General features: G+C 42.4%; 1 protein-coding gene across 1 annotated transcript; it reads right to left on the bottom strand.

Annotated features, from left to right (window-relative positions):
* Positions 1 to 6,401: 6,401 nt before the first annotated feature.
* T265_07607 (hypothetical protein) lies at positions 6,402 to 18,761 on the bottom strand (the record flags this gene model as incomplete). The annotated part of the gene is made up of 4 exons (XM_009173171.1): positions 6,402 to 6,820; positions 13,015 to 13,360; positions 15,897 to 16,130; positions 18,580 to 18,761. 4 exons carry the CDS (start codon positions 18,670 to 18,672, stop codon positions 6,480 to 6,482), a joined length of 1,014 nt encoding a protein of 337 aa, XP_009171435.1.
* Positions 18,762 to 20,317: the final 1,556 nt, after the last annotated feature.

Here is a 20,317-nt window from a genome sequence, read left to right on the forward strand (position 1 = left end):
CCTCACTCACCTACATCTCGCAAAAAACTACAAAATAAGTTCCGTTTAAGTGATACCAGGTCGGTGCTGATAGTGAAACAATTCATCGCCTAGATTTGATAACCATGAAGAACTTGGTAGATTTATGCATCTGTGAACAACTGATTTCATGTCTTCTGGTAGCGCCACAAGATTAGATGATTATCAAGTGACCATCGGTCACGTTTAGGCTAGCGAAATTGTTGGAATGAATCTGCCGATCTTTTGACTAATCTACACAGGTTGAAAAACCATCTTTTTGATGACATCATGAATGAAGGACTGCAGGAAAACTAGTTTGACATCAAAATCCTGACTGTGTGTCTCTTGCTGCGGACTAAGGACGAGAATGGTCTTGGGTGAATTTGATACCTGCTGTTGTTGTCCAAGTTCAATATCTAAAGGGCTACAGTATGAATACTTGATGCATGCGCGAGATTTTTAAAAATGAAAATCCGCTAGCCACTCAAGCAGTTGAGAAACTACTCTGCTTTGAACTTCATAAATAAATTAGGGTCGAATGCCTGCCTCTTCAATAATCCACAATTGTCTTTCACACTCAATTCAGAGACAAACATTTTCTGGGGTTTTAAGGTGTCGCAGAATCCTGGCCGCTAACCAAATGCATGAAATTATGGTAGTAATTTAGTTCACTTCTCTGGATTTAACTTTTATGGACTTGATGCCTGCTTAACCGTTGTGTTAAGATATTCTGGAGGCGCGTCTACAGTCTTTTGACTTTTGGTTGAATCTAACAAAAATGGTCCGTGGTATTCAAATAAAACTACTGATTTTCGAGAAATGCACTCATTTGTATATCAATCTGGTTTTCACGAGAGACTCAACTGAATCTCTTGTTTATGATATTCTACAACTGAATGTGCTGCACACAGGCCGCCTCGTGATTCAGTTGGCACGATATTCGAGATATCGCAGTATATTTTCATAAATAAAACTACTCACAAGGTTGCTGAAAACTCTTCCAGTCCTTATTTCGCTGTTTAACTCTCCACAACTGCATTGACAAGCCCCGAGAAGGGCGAAACCGGTCGTGGGCTGTTGAAGAGTTTTCAGCAACTTTGTGAGTAGTTTCCTTTATGAAAAAACTACTGATTCTTTGGCGCTCATGACAATTCCTAACAATTCTCTGTCTCATGATATTTTGCATGTGATGCCAAGATATATCACCAGGGATTATCGTAGCTGTGTGATAAAACGCCCTATACTTCAGTGTCAACAACTCGGATGTGCGTAGCTTATGCACAAAAGGGTCTAACTCAGTGTACTAACGCCGATGAATAAATTTCACGTATCAAGCGGTTAGTGGAAAGTTTGTTGCTTAATGCTGCATACTTACGGAACCACTAGCCATCTGCATCAGTAGTACGTGTGCTACACACCACGATGTTAGTCGTACGGGTATGCTTTCCACCGCTTCCTGTCCGCTATCAACGGCTCCATTAAACTAAATTTATCGTTAACCCGAGGCATAACCCAGCAGCATTGTTTGAAGTGAAAAAAATCTGTAGGTTCGTTCAACAGCAGCTAAGAGTTTGCACAAAGTGTACAATTCACGTGTCCCTGGGGTATGTATAATTGCAAACTCCAGAGGTTAAACTGAGCATGTCTAACGGACTTCCCATATTTATTTCTGACGCCATCGCTCATAAATTAGTTGCTAGCTAAAACATTTTTGGAACCCATCCTACGCAGATTGCCAAATAAAGTGATGGGCATTCAACACCGGATGGTCTAACTTAAGAAGCTGAACAAAAACGGAGAGGTAGTCATTGCGGATGAAAAGTAAATCATAACTAAATATAAAGCATAAAAAGGTGCCTGGACACAACAATGCACCATGCCAGTCGTGTGATCCTGGGCACGCAATAAAAGTTTCTGATTCACTGTTGAGTAGATGCCGTCATTAGAAAAAAAGGAATCAATAGGATGTTAACAATTATAGTTGAATTTGTTGGTTGCTGCGTGTTTGTGAAAAACCCAGAAGGGCCAATTATAAAGTGAGCTATTTCGATACCTTACCAAGGAGATATTTGGCCCTGCGGATGTGCATATATTCGTTATGATCCGCATTATGGACCATAACATGTCGAATAACTTTACAGGGACTCAAGAAATAGAGATACCAAAAATTACAGTGCTCTGATGGGCGAAATCTCCTTTATAGAGGAGAATATCGGTAGCTCAGGTAGCGTAGATGGTCGTTGGCTTGTTCGCTGAGCTTTGCAATTTGGTTGCAAACGTTTCATCACCAATCGAGGTGACATCATCAGTGCGTAGTTGTGCGTAGCGGTGGGTTCGTGGTTGTGCGTTCAGTAGTGTTACGTGTGTGTTGATATACGTGCTGGTAGCCGGGGATGACCTTTGACCGCGATTAGTTATTCTGTCGGGCGTTTCCATTGGTTTTTCTTTTTATCCCGTGTCCTCATTCGCCGATGCCCACGTGACTTTTGAACTTGGCATCCCTCACCGTCGTAGTCTAGTCGATGTTAGAGCGACCTTTGTCCTTCCGAGTTCCGGTTCTGACCTTTATTGATTACCGAATAATGGATTCACAAACGAAGAAACAAGGAATTCCTCGGAGTCAAATCAATAAAGGTCAGAACCGGAACTCGGAAGGACAAAGGTCGCTCTAACATCGACTAGACTACGACGGTGAGGGATGCCAAGTTCAAAAGTCACGTGGGCATCGGCGAATGAGGACACGGGATAAAAAGAAAAACCAATGGAAACGCCCGACAGAATAACTAATCGCGGTCAAAGGTCATCCCCGGCTACCAGCACGTATATCAACACACACGTAACACTACTGAACGCACAACCACGAACCCACCGCTACGCACAACTACGCACTGATGATGTCACCTCGATTGGTGATGAAACGTTTGCAACCAAATTGCAAAGCTCAGCGAACAAGCCAACAACCAAATGTCCTTTATATTGAGAAAGTGAGAACCAGTGAGAAGACTGAACCTGTTTATGGAATGCGTTGGTTTGCGATGACCAGCCACTCTCTACCAATGCAACGGTGATACTATTGATTGGGAGGCATACGAGTAGTAAGTGTTGTTCTCGGAAATGCGCTTTGCGCCACTTGAAAAGGTGAGATCAGTTGCGGATTTGTGGAGTCGCTTTGTAACATTTGTTTCAATTAGAGCAACGAACGGTTGGCGTAAATGAATATCCAGGAAATTTCAAGGAGTCGAGTTCAGGAGAAGGTGGATGTCCAGTTTTTGTGAATAAGATGCAAATGAGAGTTTTGCTTCCCTGTCCAATAGTCTGTAACCGGTCATCTGGCATTTTCTAATAAATGACTCCGCACCGAAAGCCTTCTTCCTTTCATCAATACTAAATTTGACATGCTTCAAGAAAACACAGATGTTTGGCTGTTTGTGTGACACCCATGATGATTTTCACCAGCTCATTGGCGGAAACATCGACCGCATTTCGACCTAAGAAACAGAAACCCTGCACCGTCAAACAAAAGCAGGCCTCTCGAAATGTGAACAATTTTAGTATTTTCACAAAGATGGTAAATTTCAAGGTAAGGTCCGGAAACTCGAGGATAATTGAGCGAATCGCTCGAGTAAATATTATCAGGTGAGTTAGTTGACCTAGGGAGTGATGGTGACTACCAAAGTTATATGCTTGGGGGCGAATCACAACCTCAGCGGCAAGAATATTCAATTGCTGGTTTGTAGTTATTTGTCAAACAGTCACTTTCCAGGAATGACGGCAGCCTAGATTGCTTTACATACAATAAGAGGTGCGTTATGCATAGGTGCGCACGCCTGCACAACAGTGAGAAACGTAATGCGCGGAATGGATGCCCGGAAACATGCACTAAGAGCTCTGATTTTGTGGCGACGTGCAAAGTGTGCCACCGGAATATCGTGCATGCATACTCCATGCAGGTGATCGGTCAGAAGAATTAAAAATAAATGGACGGGATACATGATATGTAATTACAGAAGGTCGATAAAGCCAAGTTAACAAGTTAATGGAGCGGTCTAAAAACCAGAACTCGCTTCCCAGGTCTTAATAACTGATACGCTACAAATCGATATCGATTTGCTATTAATTCCAATGGGTAAAGATCGATCACTTTCACCCAGTTTAGTGTTCAGTGATATCGGTTACCGGATTTATTACACAAATTATATAGTGTGTTTCCATTTGTGTGCCACGTAGTCGAATGTGCGCACAGGAGACGCTTGTGTGACCAATCGTTTTGAGACATTGCGTTTGCAGTTTATCATTCAATAACGGAGATATTGCATTCATCGCTCGTTTATGATATTCTTCAACTGTATACGCTGCATACAGGCCGTCTTGTTTCAGGTGGTACGATATTTGAGATGTCGCATTATATTTTCGTAAAGAAAACTCTTCGACAACCCACGATTAGTTTCTCCTTCATGGCGCAGTTTTGTCAAAATTTCGTTCTACCTGAACCCGGTAGTTTTGTTTCGAAGAAAGGTTTATGGATTTCGTGAACTTCGAGTGATGGCTTTATTTGAGAGTGGTACTCACCAGGAACCCAAATGGATAAGTCTACTAACAACCCAATTAGTTGCTATTTCCACTTGCCTTTTTAGTAAAATAACATAATGCAAGAGGGTCTGCAGCCCCTGCGCGCCAAAATGAAGCGGAGTGATTTGACAATGTACATCTTGGTTAGTAGTCTAACATCGACAATATCCGGGACTTGACTTGAGGACTGGATTGCAACACAAGTGTGACATCTGTATTTGATTCTTGGTGGTGTGTAAATGATTCCATTCTAACCTGAAAAGCGGGGATGTACTGTATAACTGCTTAATCCCTACTGAGAATCCTTAGCGATGAGCATCTTATGAAACTCCAGGAAGTCTCGAACCCGCAAAACCCCGCCTACTAATTTGATCACTTAACTCTTAGAGCACCAGAGGTTGACGAGCAATGTGGTGAACTGAAACCTGGGCAGAATATAGCGCCAATCATCCAACAATCGCGGAAACCACATTATGTAGTCAGCTACTGATTAAATTATCGAGTTACGCCTTCTCGGAAGCAAGGTCCGTCAAGTGTGTGGGGTCTTTTATGAGTTTTATATAGATTAGTGACTGGAAAAGAAAATTCCAAAATCTGACACCACCAGCAAACCTTAGGTAGCGTAGAGGAAGTAGTATTCGAATAATCAGTAAATCTTTAATGTGAAAAGACAGTCCACAAAGCCAGTCAACGCGTGATGTGGTGTTGGAGGTTTGATGATGAGCGGTGATGTATCTTAATTAAGTGCGAATTATACAGCAGGGTTTGTGGTCAAATCTCCGTGGACTCTTGTGGAATGCACACTGCTCAAGATTCCCAATAGGAATGAAACAGCTATGCGGTGTTACTTGGCTTTCCAGAATAGACTGACTTTAGTAACAACGATGTTTCAACTGAAATTTCGCATTCGCGCTTGAAACTGATTACCGGTATCTAATTTTCCCATTCACAGGTGGTTACTTCAAAAAGGAAGTAGACGTCCCAGCTGGTGATATCGCAATAATTTCGGCGTCGTCCAAAGGTAGTTTATAATTTATTTTTGCAAAGTCACACTGCCGGTGATGTATTTCTGGGGTTTTGGCGAATTTGATTGGCTGGTGTCGATATGTGGCACGAAACTGTCTGTGTAGATAGCATTACTTTAGGGGGCGGAAAGCCAGTTTCTCTAAGTTACGTGCTGTATCTGAAACCCAATAAAAATTATCGCGTTCTTAAACATCCTACAAGGCATAAGCTTAGACAAATTGCCATTTTGGACAGTTTTTTGTTGTAGTGACACTCGAATATCAGCTTAGTTGGAACTTGAAGTCACCTGTGAGTGTACGGTTTTAATGCAAAGTATCAAAAACTAGGTAGGCTTATTGGCCTCTCCCCTTACCGCAGTTAAAGTACAATTTTGGATTGACTGAGAACTTATCAGCCTATGCACTTGATATCCATATAAAAAATATTGTCTGTTGCTTGAGACTCTTCAATTTCAAGTGAAATCACTAAAAATAACGAACGATCCAGTCGTGTTTCTTGAAGGAAAAAGATCATACCTTTTACTTCTGTCTCACTTTACTCGCGTATTAAAGAACGATGGTTGGATTAGGGGATTGTAGTGAAAGAGAAAATATTCTATCAATTTCGTCACAAGCAAATAAACGGTGCGCCCGCAAGGGCGATTGCTTTGGGACTTTTTGGCGCTCGTGAAATCTGGAAACAAGTGATAACTCCGGTTTATTTAATGTCTTGGAAAATGGATGTAAAAGGATGTAAAAGTGTAGACGAGTTTTGGTTACCTACACGGTGGTTTCTCTAACTGGAGAAACTAGAGCCGAGATGTTCACGAATTTTTGGGGACAAGACATCTGTTTTGCAGGACGCTGTATATTGAGAGTAAGGCGTCAACTTACAAATGACCAAAATCACTTAGGTGGAATGATGGACAATTCTGGTAAACCCGCAGTGACTTCATCTTCAATTCCACACTCATTTTTTCCACGCAACATTTTAAAGTATCCATCTTCACCCCAGCCTTCGTTCCATGAATTTGCGATCAACCAATAGGGTGTGCCGTTCTCTTCTCCCCAGCCCAAAATGCGAATGGCATGACCACCAATAAACTCGCCAGTGGAATGGAAATACACACCTTGTTTGTAACCGAGAAAGTCTTCGTAAACCTCAAACGCTGCTTCGACTGGTCCGTTGATCATGATCTCCTTCATTATCGCCATTTGGGATCGTTGTACATTGTAAGTGATGTTAGCTGGGGAGAAAAAGCAAAAGGGCGTTGACAAATTAAGTCGACTTTATCATGTAAGGAGAGTGCAACTGTGTCATTCTTTTGACTCCTACGATGTTTTATGTTTGAGAGCTAAGGTACTGAGACTCTCACTCAACTTGTCTAGCTCGGATTACTCGGTGAATTCGACCGAGGAGCGTTTGCTTAGGTTTGCATGCATACCATGGCGCGGTAAACTCAATGAAGTAACACGTACCGAATACAATAGCGATCTAATTCCACTTGGCGTGCAACGGATTGGCCGCGTAAAGACTCTGCTGTGAAGATTTATTTTGTTTTAATAAAGCGGAACGACTGTGAAAATCCGTCCATTGCTGGTCTTTAACTGACTTTGAGTGTTCTTATTCAAGGAAGAAAACTGTGTCACGTTGTGATCACGAGCTTTAAATGAGGTGATTTGCAATCCAAAAGACTTTCGGCGACAGATCTTATATCAAGGAATTGTGATTCTACCTCAAAGTGTTCTTATTATTCAGTTGTGTTGTTCCGGCGCCCATCTGATATCACATCATCGTAGTCAGAGTTGTGATGTGTCTCCGCAGTCATGGACGATACCCACAATCAACCGTTGTGTCCATTTATTGTGTTGTAGGTGGAAATGTCAATGTGCCCCTAAATAATACAGGGAGCACGTTGTATATAACCAATTCCCGGAAAACTGGGTGCGTTCAGCCGAGCCGTTTTAAATGTAGAGCGCGTTGAACACACAGACTAATGTTCACCCGCTGTGTTCGCAATGACTGTCACCGTCTCTTTCATGAAGCAGCTTATCTGCAAATGGATGAATCCTTATTCAAAGCAAAAGTGGCTTTTAAAAGGTTCATGTTTTTCTCTGAATGAAAACGTGTAAATTATTAGTGACTGAAATATGTGCCTACTGATCATAACACAGTCATAGATCGAGTAAGTATACCACCTAATTCCGTACCACTTTCGCAAAGGGAACAGACAGACTAGCAAAATCTAGCGGAAGGAAATATTTTTAGCACCAAAGGAGAGTTCTTTGAATGGAAAACCTGGCTACAAGCCATATTCCGTCTATAAAAAATAGCCTATTGCATGTAGTCCGTGAGACCACATAACACCAAGTGCAAAACACATGCATTAGTCTGATGAGAATCTGCAGAAGGACGCTAAACGTGCGAAGACCAGCTATCCATTAAGCTCGTGCCGAGAGTTTTTCACGCAACCCCAGAAAATTCACTCATCCACTCCCTCCTGGGTGTCATTGGGCATACAGTGTACACAATTCACGGTCGATAGTCTGCAACTCAGCAAAGTAGAGGTGTTGAAATTCTGTGATCAGGTAGATATTTGGTTGGCCTCGATGTGTTTTTTAAGCTGACTGGAAATTTATCATGAGCTAATGGATTGGGACGGCACTGTGAGCCTTGAAAATATTATTTTGTTTTCTATTTAAGTTGTGGTCTTTCACCAACAGTTCTTCGTAAAGTTTACGTTCACGTCACTTTTGTTTGAACAGTATTCCCGTGAGCGCACACCAAACAATGAAATAACTGGACTTGAGTTTCGCTCTTAGTAAAGGTCATCAGGAGGGTTGGGCAAACCAGACACGTCATCCACATATGAACAAGTTGGGCTGTTCAGGCGTGATCCTCAAGATGGGTCCTGGGGAATAGAGATAACATGTTAACCTTGCAGATATCCATAGTTCAGATCCGGTCATGTTCAGGGATATGTGCTTCTGATGATCTCTAATGAGAGCAAACCTCTACTCCAGTGCTTTCGAGCTTTGATGTGGACTGGCCAGAATAATTTCGTCAGGCCAGTTGGTAAATGGTCAGAAGAGTGATGGGAAGGTGCGTTCTGCAAATCCTGCAACCGTCTACCTCTAGTTATTTGTAGGCAAGAAGCAGTCAGACGTTGTCTGATATGGAGTAGATTTGCAACGTCTTTTGGAGAGAAAACTGGCCTAGCTGATTTGGTGAACTAAACTCTTAGGTGTTTTCATGTAGATGAAACTTTAATAATACGTTGGCGATGGAAAGAATGCCTGGTCCAAGTAACTTGACCCAGACAAGATGGACATTTAAAAGCGAATTGCGGTGTAGGATTTCTACTCCCGAGTTTTGTCATTTAGTCTGGCCGCACGTGTAAAGTGGACGATTCGGCTCATGGGAAACCTAAAGACCATTCAAAAGCGGTGAATTTCGTTTTTATCCCCACGGTAAAATTGTGCTTTAATATGTATAGCCATTTTTGGCGGCCTTTTAATAGGATTCTTCACAGGATACAGGTCGAACCGGCGTCTGTCGGAACGCATAGCTAAACACATGTCATGCGATGTTTTCCAGTTTTAGCGAAGTAGTGCACGAAAGCTCCACGGTCAGAACTAGACCCTGCTTTAAACGCCGGTAAGTGCAGGCCAATTATCCCAGAGGTCCAAAAGCATCCTTCTGGTTACTGTTGTTGAATGGTAATCCTAAGCTCCTATTAAAGTCCAAAAACTAACTTTGCATGCCCATTAAGTTTTGAAACAGTCTTTATCTGCCGTGGTTCCGCTTTCACGACACCCACATGAGCATCAAATTTTCTAACTGCATGTTTTTTCACTCGTGACTGACTGGAATAATTAGAATCTTAACATACCACGATGTATGCTTTCGATCTGTACAGATGGAACAAATGGCTATATATAAAACCTACAGTATTCTGCACAGAACCTCAAGAAACCGGCGTTGTCATCTCAGATTATCGCTGCCAGGACGGTCTATCATGTTGATACAACAACTTGTTGACCAACATATCACTAAGGAGCACAAACTCTGAGATACCAGTTGCATTACAAAATCTAGCGGAAGGAAATATTTTTAGCACCAAAGGAGAGTTCTTTGAATGGAAAACCTGGCTACAAGCCATATTCCGTCTATAAAAAATAGCCTATTGCATGTAGTCCGTGAGACCACATAACACCAAGTGCGAAACACATGCATTAGTCTGATGAGAATCTGCAGAAGGACGCTAAACGTGCGAAGACCAGCTATCCATTAAGCTCGTGCCGAGAGTTTTTCACGCAACCCCAGAAAATTCACTCATCCACTCCCTCCTGGGTGTCATTGGGCATACAGTGTACACAATTCACGGTCGATAGTCTGCAACTCAGCAAAGTAGAGGTGTTGAAATTCTGTGATCAGGTAGATATTTGGTTGGCCTCGATGTGTTTTTTAAGCTGACTGGAAATTTATCATGAGCTAATGGATTGGGACGGCACTGTGAGCCTTGAAAATATTATTTTGTTTTCTATTTAAGTTGTGGTCTTTCACCAACAGTTCTTCGTAAAGTTTACGTTCACGTCACTTTTGTTTGAACAGTATTCCCGTGAGCGCACACCAAACAATGAAATAACTGGACTTGAGTTTCGCTCTTAGTAAAGGTCATCAGGAGGGTTGGGCAAACCAGACACGTCATCCACATATGAACAAGTTGGGCTGTTCAGGCGTGATCCTCAAGATGGGTCCTGGGGAATAGAGATAACATGTTAACCTTGCAGATATCCATAGTTCAGATCCGGTCATGTTCAGGGATATGTGCTTCTGATGATCTCTAATGAGAGCAAACCTCTACTCCAGTGCTTTCGAGCTTTGATGTGGACTGGCCAGAATAATTTCGTCAGGCCAGTTGGTAAATGGTCAGAAGAGTGATGGGAAGGTGCGTTCTGCAAATCCTGCAACCGTCTACCTCTAGTTATTTGTAGGCAAGAAGCAGTCAGACGTTGTCTGATATGGAGTAGATTTGCAACGTCTTTTGGAGAGAAAACTGGCCTAGCTGATTTGGTGAACTAAACTCTTAGGTGTTTTCATGTAGATGAAACTTTAATAATACGTTGGCGATGGAAAGAATGCCTGGTCCAAGTAACTTGACCCAGACAAGATGGACATTTAAAAGCGAATTGCGGTGTAGGATTTCTACTCCCGAGTTTTGTCATTTAGTCTGGCCGCACGTGTAAAGTGGACGATTCGGCTCATGGGAAACCTAAAGACCATTCAAAAGCGGTGAATTTCGTTTTTATCCCCACGGTAAAATTGTGCTTTAATATGTATAGCCATTTTTGGCGGCCTTTTAATAGGATTCTTCACAGGATACAGGTCGAACCGGCGTCTGTCGGAACGCATAGCTAAACACATGTCATGCGATGTTTTCCAGTTTTAGCGAAGTAGTGCACGAAAGCTCCACGGTCAGAACTAGACCCTGCTTTAAACGCCGGTAAGTGCAGGCCAATTATCCCAGAGGTCCAAAAGCATCCTTCTGGTTACTGTTGTTGAATGGTAATCCTAAGCTCCTATTAAAGTCCAAAAACTAACTTTGCATGCCCATTAAGTTTTGAAACAGTCTTTATCTGCCGTGGTTCCGCTTTCACGACACCCACATGAGCATCAAATTTTCTAACTGCATGTTTTTTCACTCGTGACTGACTGGAATAATTAGAATCTTAACATACCACGATGTATGCTTTCGATCTGTACAGATGGAACAAATGGCTATATATAAAACCTACAGTATTCTGCACAGAACCTCAAGAAACCGGCGTTGTCATCTCAGATTATCGCTGCCAGGACGGTCTATCATGTTGATACAACAACTTGTTGACCAACATATCACTAAGGAGCACAAACTCTGAGATACCAGTTGCATTAAACTGAGGTATACGGACGGATAAAATTCGGGTTACAGCTACGGACCTCACGAAGAACTGCCTTTGGTTAATCTGATACGCATGATGATTATCAGATCCTTGGTTAGGTTAACTAAAACTGAGAACTGACACTTTGCCGCACCAATACCTGCCCAACTTCATAACAAAATTAATGAGGGTGTCAAAGGCGTGATACTATCAAACCGTCCGTTGAAAGAGTAGGTTCTCTATCATCACACTGAATACAAAGTGAGTCTCAAAGTAATCCAAACTGAGCTTGACATTGAATATAAGCCATTTGTACGTCACTGGTAAGATATGGCCTTCAGGAAGAAGTCCGTATGGTTTCTCCTGAATGTGGTCAGACTAGCTGTAGGACCTAGAAGCCAAAGGATATCAGTGAAACCTCACTGTCAACTACTATCTAGCCGTCGGCTTGTTTCTACAAGGCTGACAGTACGTGCTCTCCCTCTCCATTCTTTCTCTTACAAAGCGAGTAATGGTTTTTCAGTCTACAACGAAGTTCCTTGATGCTTTGCAGGGTATGACATAGGAAAGACATCGGAGAATGCGCGCTATGGAACAGTAAATATAATGTTGTTTCCCACCCAAATATCTTCACAATTCCATAAGTGCCAAAAAACCCAGTCATTCCCGTGCACGCATTGATTAAAAACCACAATGCATTAATCCAGCTCATTCAATCCAGAGAGCCCTGACGATGCACACAGGACGATGGTGTGGAAGGTCTAGGCAATTCACACACAAACTGCCTACGCTGACTTAAACGAAAACCAATCAAAATCCGCTGTGTGGATAGGCTCATAAACACCAACCAGTAGCAAGAATATCCGCCCGCAGTTTCAGCCCACGCACAAGACCTTAAAACCTTATCAGTCAAACAATACCTTGAAAACCGGCGGTGTACCGATAGATATCAGTTAACTCTTGTCTCTCTTGCCCTTTGCGCTTCACTCCTGATGAAGATCAGGAGACCTTGAGTCTGAAAATTTCCATGTATTACTGTTTTTCCACCATTAACCAATCCTAACTGGACTCCAATTTCACGTTCGATCGACGGTTATCCTCCAATTGAACCTGGAGATCGGGCGGGTGTACTAAGTTGGTTTGGCGTAGGTGTAGTAAACTATTGAGTATTCCAAGGTGTTAAGTGGGTGCGGTTGGCTGTTCGCACGATGAGTATGAAGAGGCGAACGCCCACCTCCAGACGGCCTCAAACATTTGGACATCCTCGGATTTCACTTCCATTATCAGTATCTGCAATCGATATTGACTGCAGAGGCAAAGGTTGCATGACATGATTTCCGGCACCGTGTCTAAAGACATACCTAACTGCAATGCGTAAAATTAGCTCGGAACACTACCTCAGATGCGGCATGTTTTACCTGAGTGTCATAATTCTAACCTCGTTTAGCACTTTTAGTTGTCGTATTAGCATACCAGTTTGGTGAATTCAACGAAAGTAAAAGGTGATAACACATACCTCTTGTCTTGTCAGTCTCATAATCGATGTTGGGCGTGTCGCATTTTGGTACACATTTTGGCGTGTCGTAAATTCTGTGTGGACACGGCGGGTACTTCTTTGATCCGTGGTGAGAGCATTTCGGAAATGGATATGAACGGCAACCCATGGGGTCTTCTTTCGAACCTCCGGTGACGATGCCATACGCTTGCCAAAAATCCCATGCGGCAGGAGGATAGCCTCCCTGACAGCCAAAACCACAGTATCCGCAGCAAGAAACTAAGTCAATGGAACTTAGGCTTTTAGTAAAAGTACCATTTGAGTGAATACACAAACGGTCGCTCATCGCCTCCACTGCTCCAAAAGCCTGTGAAGGAAGACAATTGAAAGGAAGGAAGGTTAACAACGGTCATGATTCATATAACAGAAAGCTTCATGAATACTAACCACTCTTGGTTAGATTATAGGTAATTTCCTGCTATCCGACGTCAATAATTCACAGAAAACAATTTCGTAGAAGATGGTTATCATAAGACCGCAATGAAAACTCACTGCTTTATTGTCAAACGCGAGGATGTCTGCTAGTAAAATCAATCAAGCCATAATCATGGACAGTAGGACATCAATGTCTAACACTGATACTTCGATGACACACAATCACAATCTATTTGAGAGCCTTGTTTTGAAGAAGTGAATAAAGTTGCACAAGGCAGGGACTTTGTGCTTTCTTACCACAATCACTCTGGGATGCCTAGACCACCAAACACTAGTTCAGACAATCCAAATAGATATTGATAACACAAAGGCCAGTGAAATCGATTAGCAGCCGTATCTTACGGCGTCTCCAACCAGGCGCAGTGATGATCACGTCGTTCTAATCCTGGAAGAGGAGTAGCACCGACAGCAGCCAAGCATTTCGTAATCTCTTTCATACCCCTCTGCCGGGTCAAGCGTTGGCCACTTCTCTGCTTCTGCCACTCTGAAATGTGCATGCAAAACAGCATTCTCTTCGGCAAACGGTGGTCTGGCACACGTAAAGCGTAGCCTGAACGAAGCAGCTTCTGGTGCTGGACACACTCTCCAATGGAAATCCCCGTTGCAAAACCTAAATGTCACGTTCTAATTGCCTCGTTATGAATTCGCCGACACCAGCCTATACGATCTATGATTCTGAGGCAATGACTGTCGAATAAATTAAGAAGTCTCAGTTCTGATGCTTGAACAGGTTAAGTGGAACAGCCATACAACAAAACAAGCCGCACTTTAGTCGGACTGATATACCACTTTGGTGCAGGTAATGAATAAATCTGTTGATTGAATAACTCATTTACCACACTCAGGCATTCATATGCAAGTGCAGGCGGTTGACAAGAAAATATCTTTCACTGGATGAGAAGTGCCACCCTCGTAATAGAAGTTTCCCCTATTTTCACATACCATAAAAGACACTTTAATCTAATCGATGACTGGACAAAAACTGTTCCCTAATTAAAAAAGAAGCTCCAGCCAATGCCGGTGGCTGCAGCTGGCTCTATGTCAGTCCTGAAGGTATGTTCGCAATTTAAAAACACCATTAGTTGTGTGACCCGTCTTCACTGCTTTAGATCAACATGTTTTCATGACTTCGATACCAGTCTCTGCTATATTTGAAATGACTGTTACTGGCTTTCTCTGAACAGAGCACACTACGAGGACATCAGATGTGGGATCGCGTTTTGAAAGGAACTTCACTGTCTCACTGAGAGAAGTTATTTCCGAGTGGACGTTTTTTCGTGAGCGAAATCGAGATGCCGAACACGGAGCCCCCTTAACTTTTATGTATGATAATTGATGTGATAAAATTACGGTCGAGTCCGGCCTAGTTCGTCATGAAAAAATGTTTACTTCCTTGAGAAAAAGGCTGTGAGTGCTTGGCCAAGCGAGGTAGAACATGAACAGATAGTGCACCCTTTAAAGATAAACCATATTAAGGGACTATTGTAGTTTACAGTACGTCAGAAGAACACGTAAGTATGGACACGGGTGTATTGAGTACACGCGGCCAAACCGGTCCGCTTTCGTGGCAGGCAAGCAAAACAACTGAGTCACATATCCAGTCAACCCACAGCGCTCACGCGAGCCAACCAATCGGACACATCCAATCAGCCACTCAAGTCACATGCCAGATCGAAGGTGGAACGACAAACGGACACGCACACGCGCAAACTCTCTGACACACCGAAGCAGCTACTACAGGGAGCACATTAAAGCAAATGGTATCTTTAGCGTTTGGCCCCAGATGTATCCACTTGTTCACTTCTGATTGCTGTTATAGTACAAAAACTTGATTTTTCCCCTGTCCAGACCAAATGACCAAAAATGTACCCACCATATCTAGGTCACTTTTTCAAGAGCTCTTCTCCAAGAATTCAAACAATCCAGCCTTACTGGCGAAGATTTAAGTTAATCGTCCCAAATCGGTCCTACAGCGATGGATAGGGCATCATGAGTATAGAACTAACGGAAGAGCTCTGATCAGTAACACCACATTGAAGATACCGATCGCATTCAGGGAATCAGAAAGTGACTGTCATGACGAATAGTGCCACGAATCCAAGAGGTAACGGATTAGACTTAACATAGTGCCTGAAATCGAGATCGCCGGTGAAACAGAATTGTTAATAAACGAGAAACAGACGGAATGCCAACTGTGGGAACATTTTGAAAGCAGCTGATTACGCCTTAATGACACAGAACTCCTCACCCAAATTCGTCGGTTTCATGAGGAGTTGGATTTTCCTTGTTTCTCTCTTTTGCGTTCGTTAAAACTGCCGCCGCAACTTTTTTAAAACAAATACATTTAGGGCAGATAAGTAAGGTTATCCGTCTTAGGCGGCAGCAACGTTTGGTCCACTCGGACTTACCCAGCAAGATCCACAGCTCGACTGGTCTCTGATTTGGCCAATGGTTGGACAGTGAGGCCATTGTTCCCGTGCGTCAAAGGTCTTGGGTATGTTTTCATCGCCAAGACTCTCATGGGAAACGGTTGGTCTTTTGGAACGTTGTTCTTCAGGTTCGCGTATCGCTCTGAACATCAACTGAAGATTCCCCTGTCGGAATGTTTCCGGTGGTTCTGCATAAATCCATTTCGCACCCGTCTGAAGAAACAGGGAGGGGGGCGGGAAAAATGAGTAACTTATATCTGAAAAAAGGAGATTCACTTATCTGTGAGCCGTAGTTGCATCATCTGTGTGCATTGTTTGGAATATCAAGTAGCGGAAGTTAGCAGTGAAGTCCTTACAGACTAACTTGCCTGAAACCGACTCCAATATATATTGTGTAAAAGAGGGGCCATCCTTCAGCGTCGGCGAGGGAGTGCTTTTATCTCTTAATAAGTATCCTTCTAATTCTGATAAAATATCACACTCCCGAGAGGAGATAATCACTATGTAGATGGTCTATCAGGCTGCATCGCTGAAGATAACAATATGGGCTCTCCCGAATCGAAAAGACGCGCAATCTTGTAGTGCACACACCATACTTTATTATTACACGTAACCGATGAATGTCAGAAGTCTCCATATATGATCTAAATCTCTTCCCGGTCATAGCAAACTTCCATTATTCTAAAGAGAGTGTAATGGTAACCATCATTTTGTTTCATCAGTATAAGCAACAGTGACAGAAACAGCAGCGGGTATCAAGATACTTATTCTAGAAGTTGTTCTAGATAGGTGCCAAAGTGGTTTCTTTGGGCTAGGTTACGTGCCACATGGTCAGCTTTAAAAGACACCTAAAAACTAGACGCAATTTATTTGGGAATTTTAAACCTGGAAGAGAATTGGAATTTGGCTTGGGGTGCACATCATCAATTGTCATTAGCTAGAAACGCCTCCTCTAGGTTGAATCTTTGGAAAGATTGTTTCTAAATATGGGGTACAGGAGTCTACGAGCGTAATTCATTGCTGCAAACTAGGAGTTCATAGGCGAAGGCCGTTCCATGTTGACCTTTAAGCGCTTTACTTCCCTACTTGTACGTCCAGCAATTTTGAAAAGTCCTAGAAGTATAATTCACCACTCATTTTCATAGAAAATGTTTGGTTAAAAAGAATTAAACCCGGCATTTAATAAGTCTATGTGGAATAAACTCCTAAAAGGTAAGCTATCGTTGGCATACTACGTATGGCAAGCTTCGGGCGTCCAATTTATTTATTTCATTGCTTTTTTTCTTTAACTACAGAGTAGTATTGGATGGCCAGATGACATTCTATAATCATGGACAACTATAGGCATTCTCGGAAGTAAAAGAATACCTGAATGAATTTCTTAGATAATCACAATGTACCAATTGATATTGATGGAATATATATGATGATATCGATAGAATTGATTATTTTACGTGATGGAGTTTGAGATTCAAAGCGGCCTTTTTGGGGTACTGCCCCCAAAATTCCATATCGTGGGCCAAATACCCAGCACCAATTAGTAAATACATTTCTCATAATGAAATCAGAGTTACACTCAGCACCATCTACCTCTAATCGTGAACGGGTGCCTATTGTGCGGAGTAACTTATTGGCATTACTGAAAACAGCTCGCGTTGATGATAAACGGCGGTGAAGCAAAAAGATCTTTTACACTGGATATTTGCCCCTTGAAATTTGCTGAGAAAAAGAAAGAAATATTTGAGCTGTTAAGGACTCAACCATTTTTTTGCTGCCAAGCTGACGATGATGTGGTGTTTGGGTACTTTTGACAACATGGCTCCAGACTGAGTCTTCTCTACGACAATTGACATTCAGCTGGATACTTGGCCGGGATTGATTTAAAAAATGAACGGATTCCATCGAAAATCTTGACATTTTCTAGCATAAAAAACATCAACCTAGTTGGTTCGTTCGGGCGGCCACGATCGTTTGGAGATTAGTTTCCAGCCTTCATATGTTCTCCCTTGGATGTCCAATTGGCAGTTAGAACAAGTGGGTTTTATTCACAGATATTTTGTTCTTTCTTCCGACATGGTGGACATTTATGCCTTGAAGCAACTGACCAAAATCAAAAATAGGAATATGAGAAGCCGGTGAATGAATTCCACCAAACTCAACGGTACCACAAGCAATTTACTCGTGTTCAGGAGGAAGTGTCGTACCATAAACTGAAACTTTTGGGTTGATGCAAAGAGGCAAACCAATCGTCCGCGTAGTAGCCTGGTGGTGGTAGCAGACTACCGATAGAAACTCAGTCCTTTAGCCCCTCAAAATACTCCGATTAGGTCTCCATATGACGGCACTAAGCGTTGGCACAAGAAGCTTGGGTATTGCTCAGAAAAGCCAAAGTTACGAAATTTCCTACATAGATATCTCAGCTGAATGTTAAAATCTTGTGTTTACCACTCCTCTCCATCCACTTTGACCGCCTACATTCCGTAATGTCATTTGACGGGAGGACCGTATGGGATGAAATGTGCGTACACATAATGCCGTTAAATTGGATGATGAGAAAACACTCAGTGAAGTTCGGATAATTGCTTTTACATAAAAACACCCTCAAGTAGGCACCGTCACATAATTTGAATGTAAATGAATACAGACCAAGACATTAACCCACCTCTGAATCAACATATTCCCGCATTCCAATCGATCCTGTAACTTCACCCGCAGCTGCTAAAACTGTACCGAAAACTAGTATCAACCACGGCATGTTGACTGAACCTGAAGTAGAACATCTGTCTGCGTAGGTTTCATTGCACTTTATACTGCATGGTTTACCAAATGAACCTTGAAACGACAGTTGTTTGCCAAGTTCATTCCAACAGTGCCTAGCTAGCGCCTATCTGCTAGTGAGATGAGAAAAGTTGGACCCTGTTACTCAAATTTTTTATCCAGTTCTACCGAAAATGATTCGACCTTTGGTATGAACGTGATGGGTGTGTACTGCTCACAGCATATCCCACCTTTGGTGTGAAAGTTACTTTCTCTATATATCAAATGCATTCTTTCTCTGTGAGCGAACGGCGCTCTATTGAGTTGATTTCCGGAATCTAGAATATGATAAAGCCGCACAAATGCTTCACGAAATAAAGCGCGATAACTTGGTTTTCCCTGAATCTGTCACTAATAAACAACTAATTTCTCAACCTCCAACAATCACGACCTGTCACTGACTCGTGATAAACCAACGACATTCGATTTGGGTGAAAAGAAACTTGCTTAATTACAATGGAGGAATTCGTAATGGGTAGCTTAGCGTATTTAGTAATAAGAAGACAATTTGGGGTCCTGTGAATCCCTATCAAACATATAGTTAGGAACTTTGGACCGCAAGCCAACTTCGTCGCGAAACCAAGAGTTGCACAGGTTAATTCAGAAATTTAGGGCAAACCATGATGCCAAAAATTCAAACATGATAATTGTTATATCTGCTGATTCGTCAGTCCATGTATATGCTACCTGCTGATTCGTCAGTCCATGGTATATGCTACTGATCCACTCCAGTGCCTAATGCCGGAGAAAAAAGACTCACAGAAAGGAACACAGCCGCTATATTCCAAACAAACGAGTGCGAGAGCGTGAGTGCGTGCGAGTGCGAGGGCAAAAGTTACAACGGCCCCGTGCTATTTAAAGGGGACTTTCTGACATTGATCCAGGCTGTTTGATAGGCGTTAATGAACATCCATCAACATCGATCGTGCCTCTCTGAAATGCCTGAACGCTGATCACATTCGGTCGTGCTTCTGTGGCGTGCATGAGGACTCATCGGCTTTTGCTGAACTGATTGAATGACTGACTGGCCTGGATGCTTGCCGGCTTTCCTGTTGAGATTTTGGTGGGGCAGTAAGTTTCGGGCGTTCTGAGATTGCTTTCAGGAATCTGACCTTCTTGATAATAATGTTCCCCGTGAAATGCCAATTTGCGTCAGTTCAACTTATCATCCAACTTATTCCTCACCTGGCAATATCCGCATTACAGATATAAAGTTCAACGATCTCGCTTTCCTCCGCTTTGTGGAAGAAGTTTTCAACACGCTCCTATCCCAGTGATTGACAAACTAATTGATCGTCTTCCGAAATAATGAGTGATTAGTAGAGATCTCTCCGGAGGAATTCAGCCTACGTTTGTCGACCACAACTTTGTTAATGAGACTGTGATTGAGCTATTTGAAGAGGGTAAGGACACAAAAGTAATGAAGAAACCGAAATGCTTTAATAACTTTTTCGATGTATATGGACACATACTTCAGATTGAAAGAAAAAGTAACTCTAACTGGAAAAAAAATTCACTGGGTTCATAAATTTCTGAATTCGTCCCTGAGTTAGTGCTGCAGGTCATCAGCTCCATGTTCTGGA

This window comes from Opisthorchis viverrini (genome assembly GCF_000715545.1).
Source record: "Opisthorchis viverrini unplaced genomic scaffold opera_v5_176, whole genome shotgun sequence".
Classification (NCBI taxonomy): Eukaryota; Metazoa; Platyhelminthes; class Trematoda; order Opisthorchiida; family Opisthorchiidae; genus Opisthorchis; species Opisthorchis viverrini.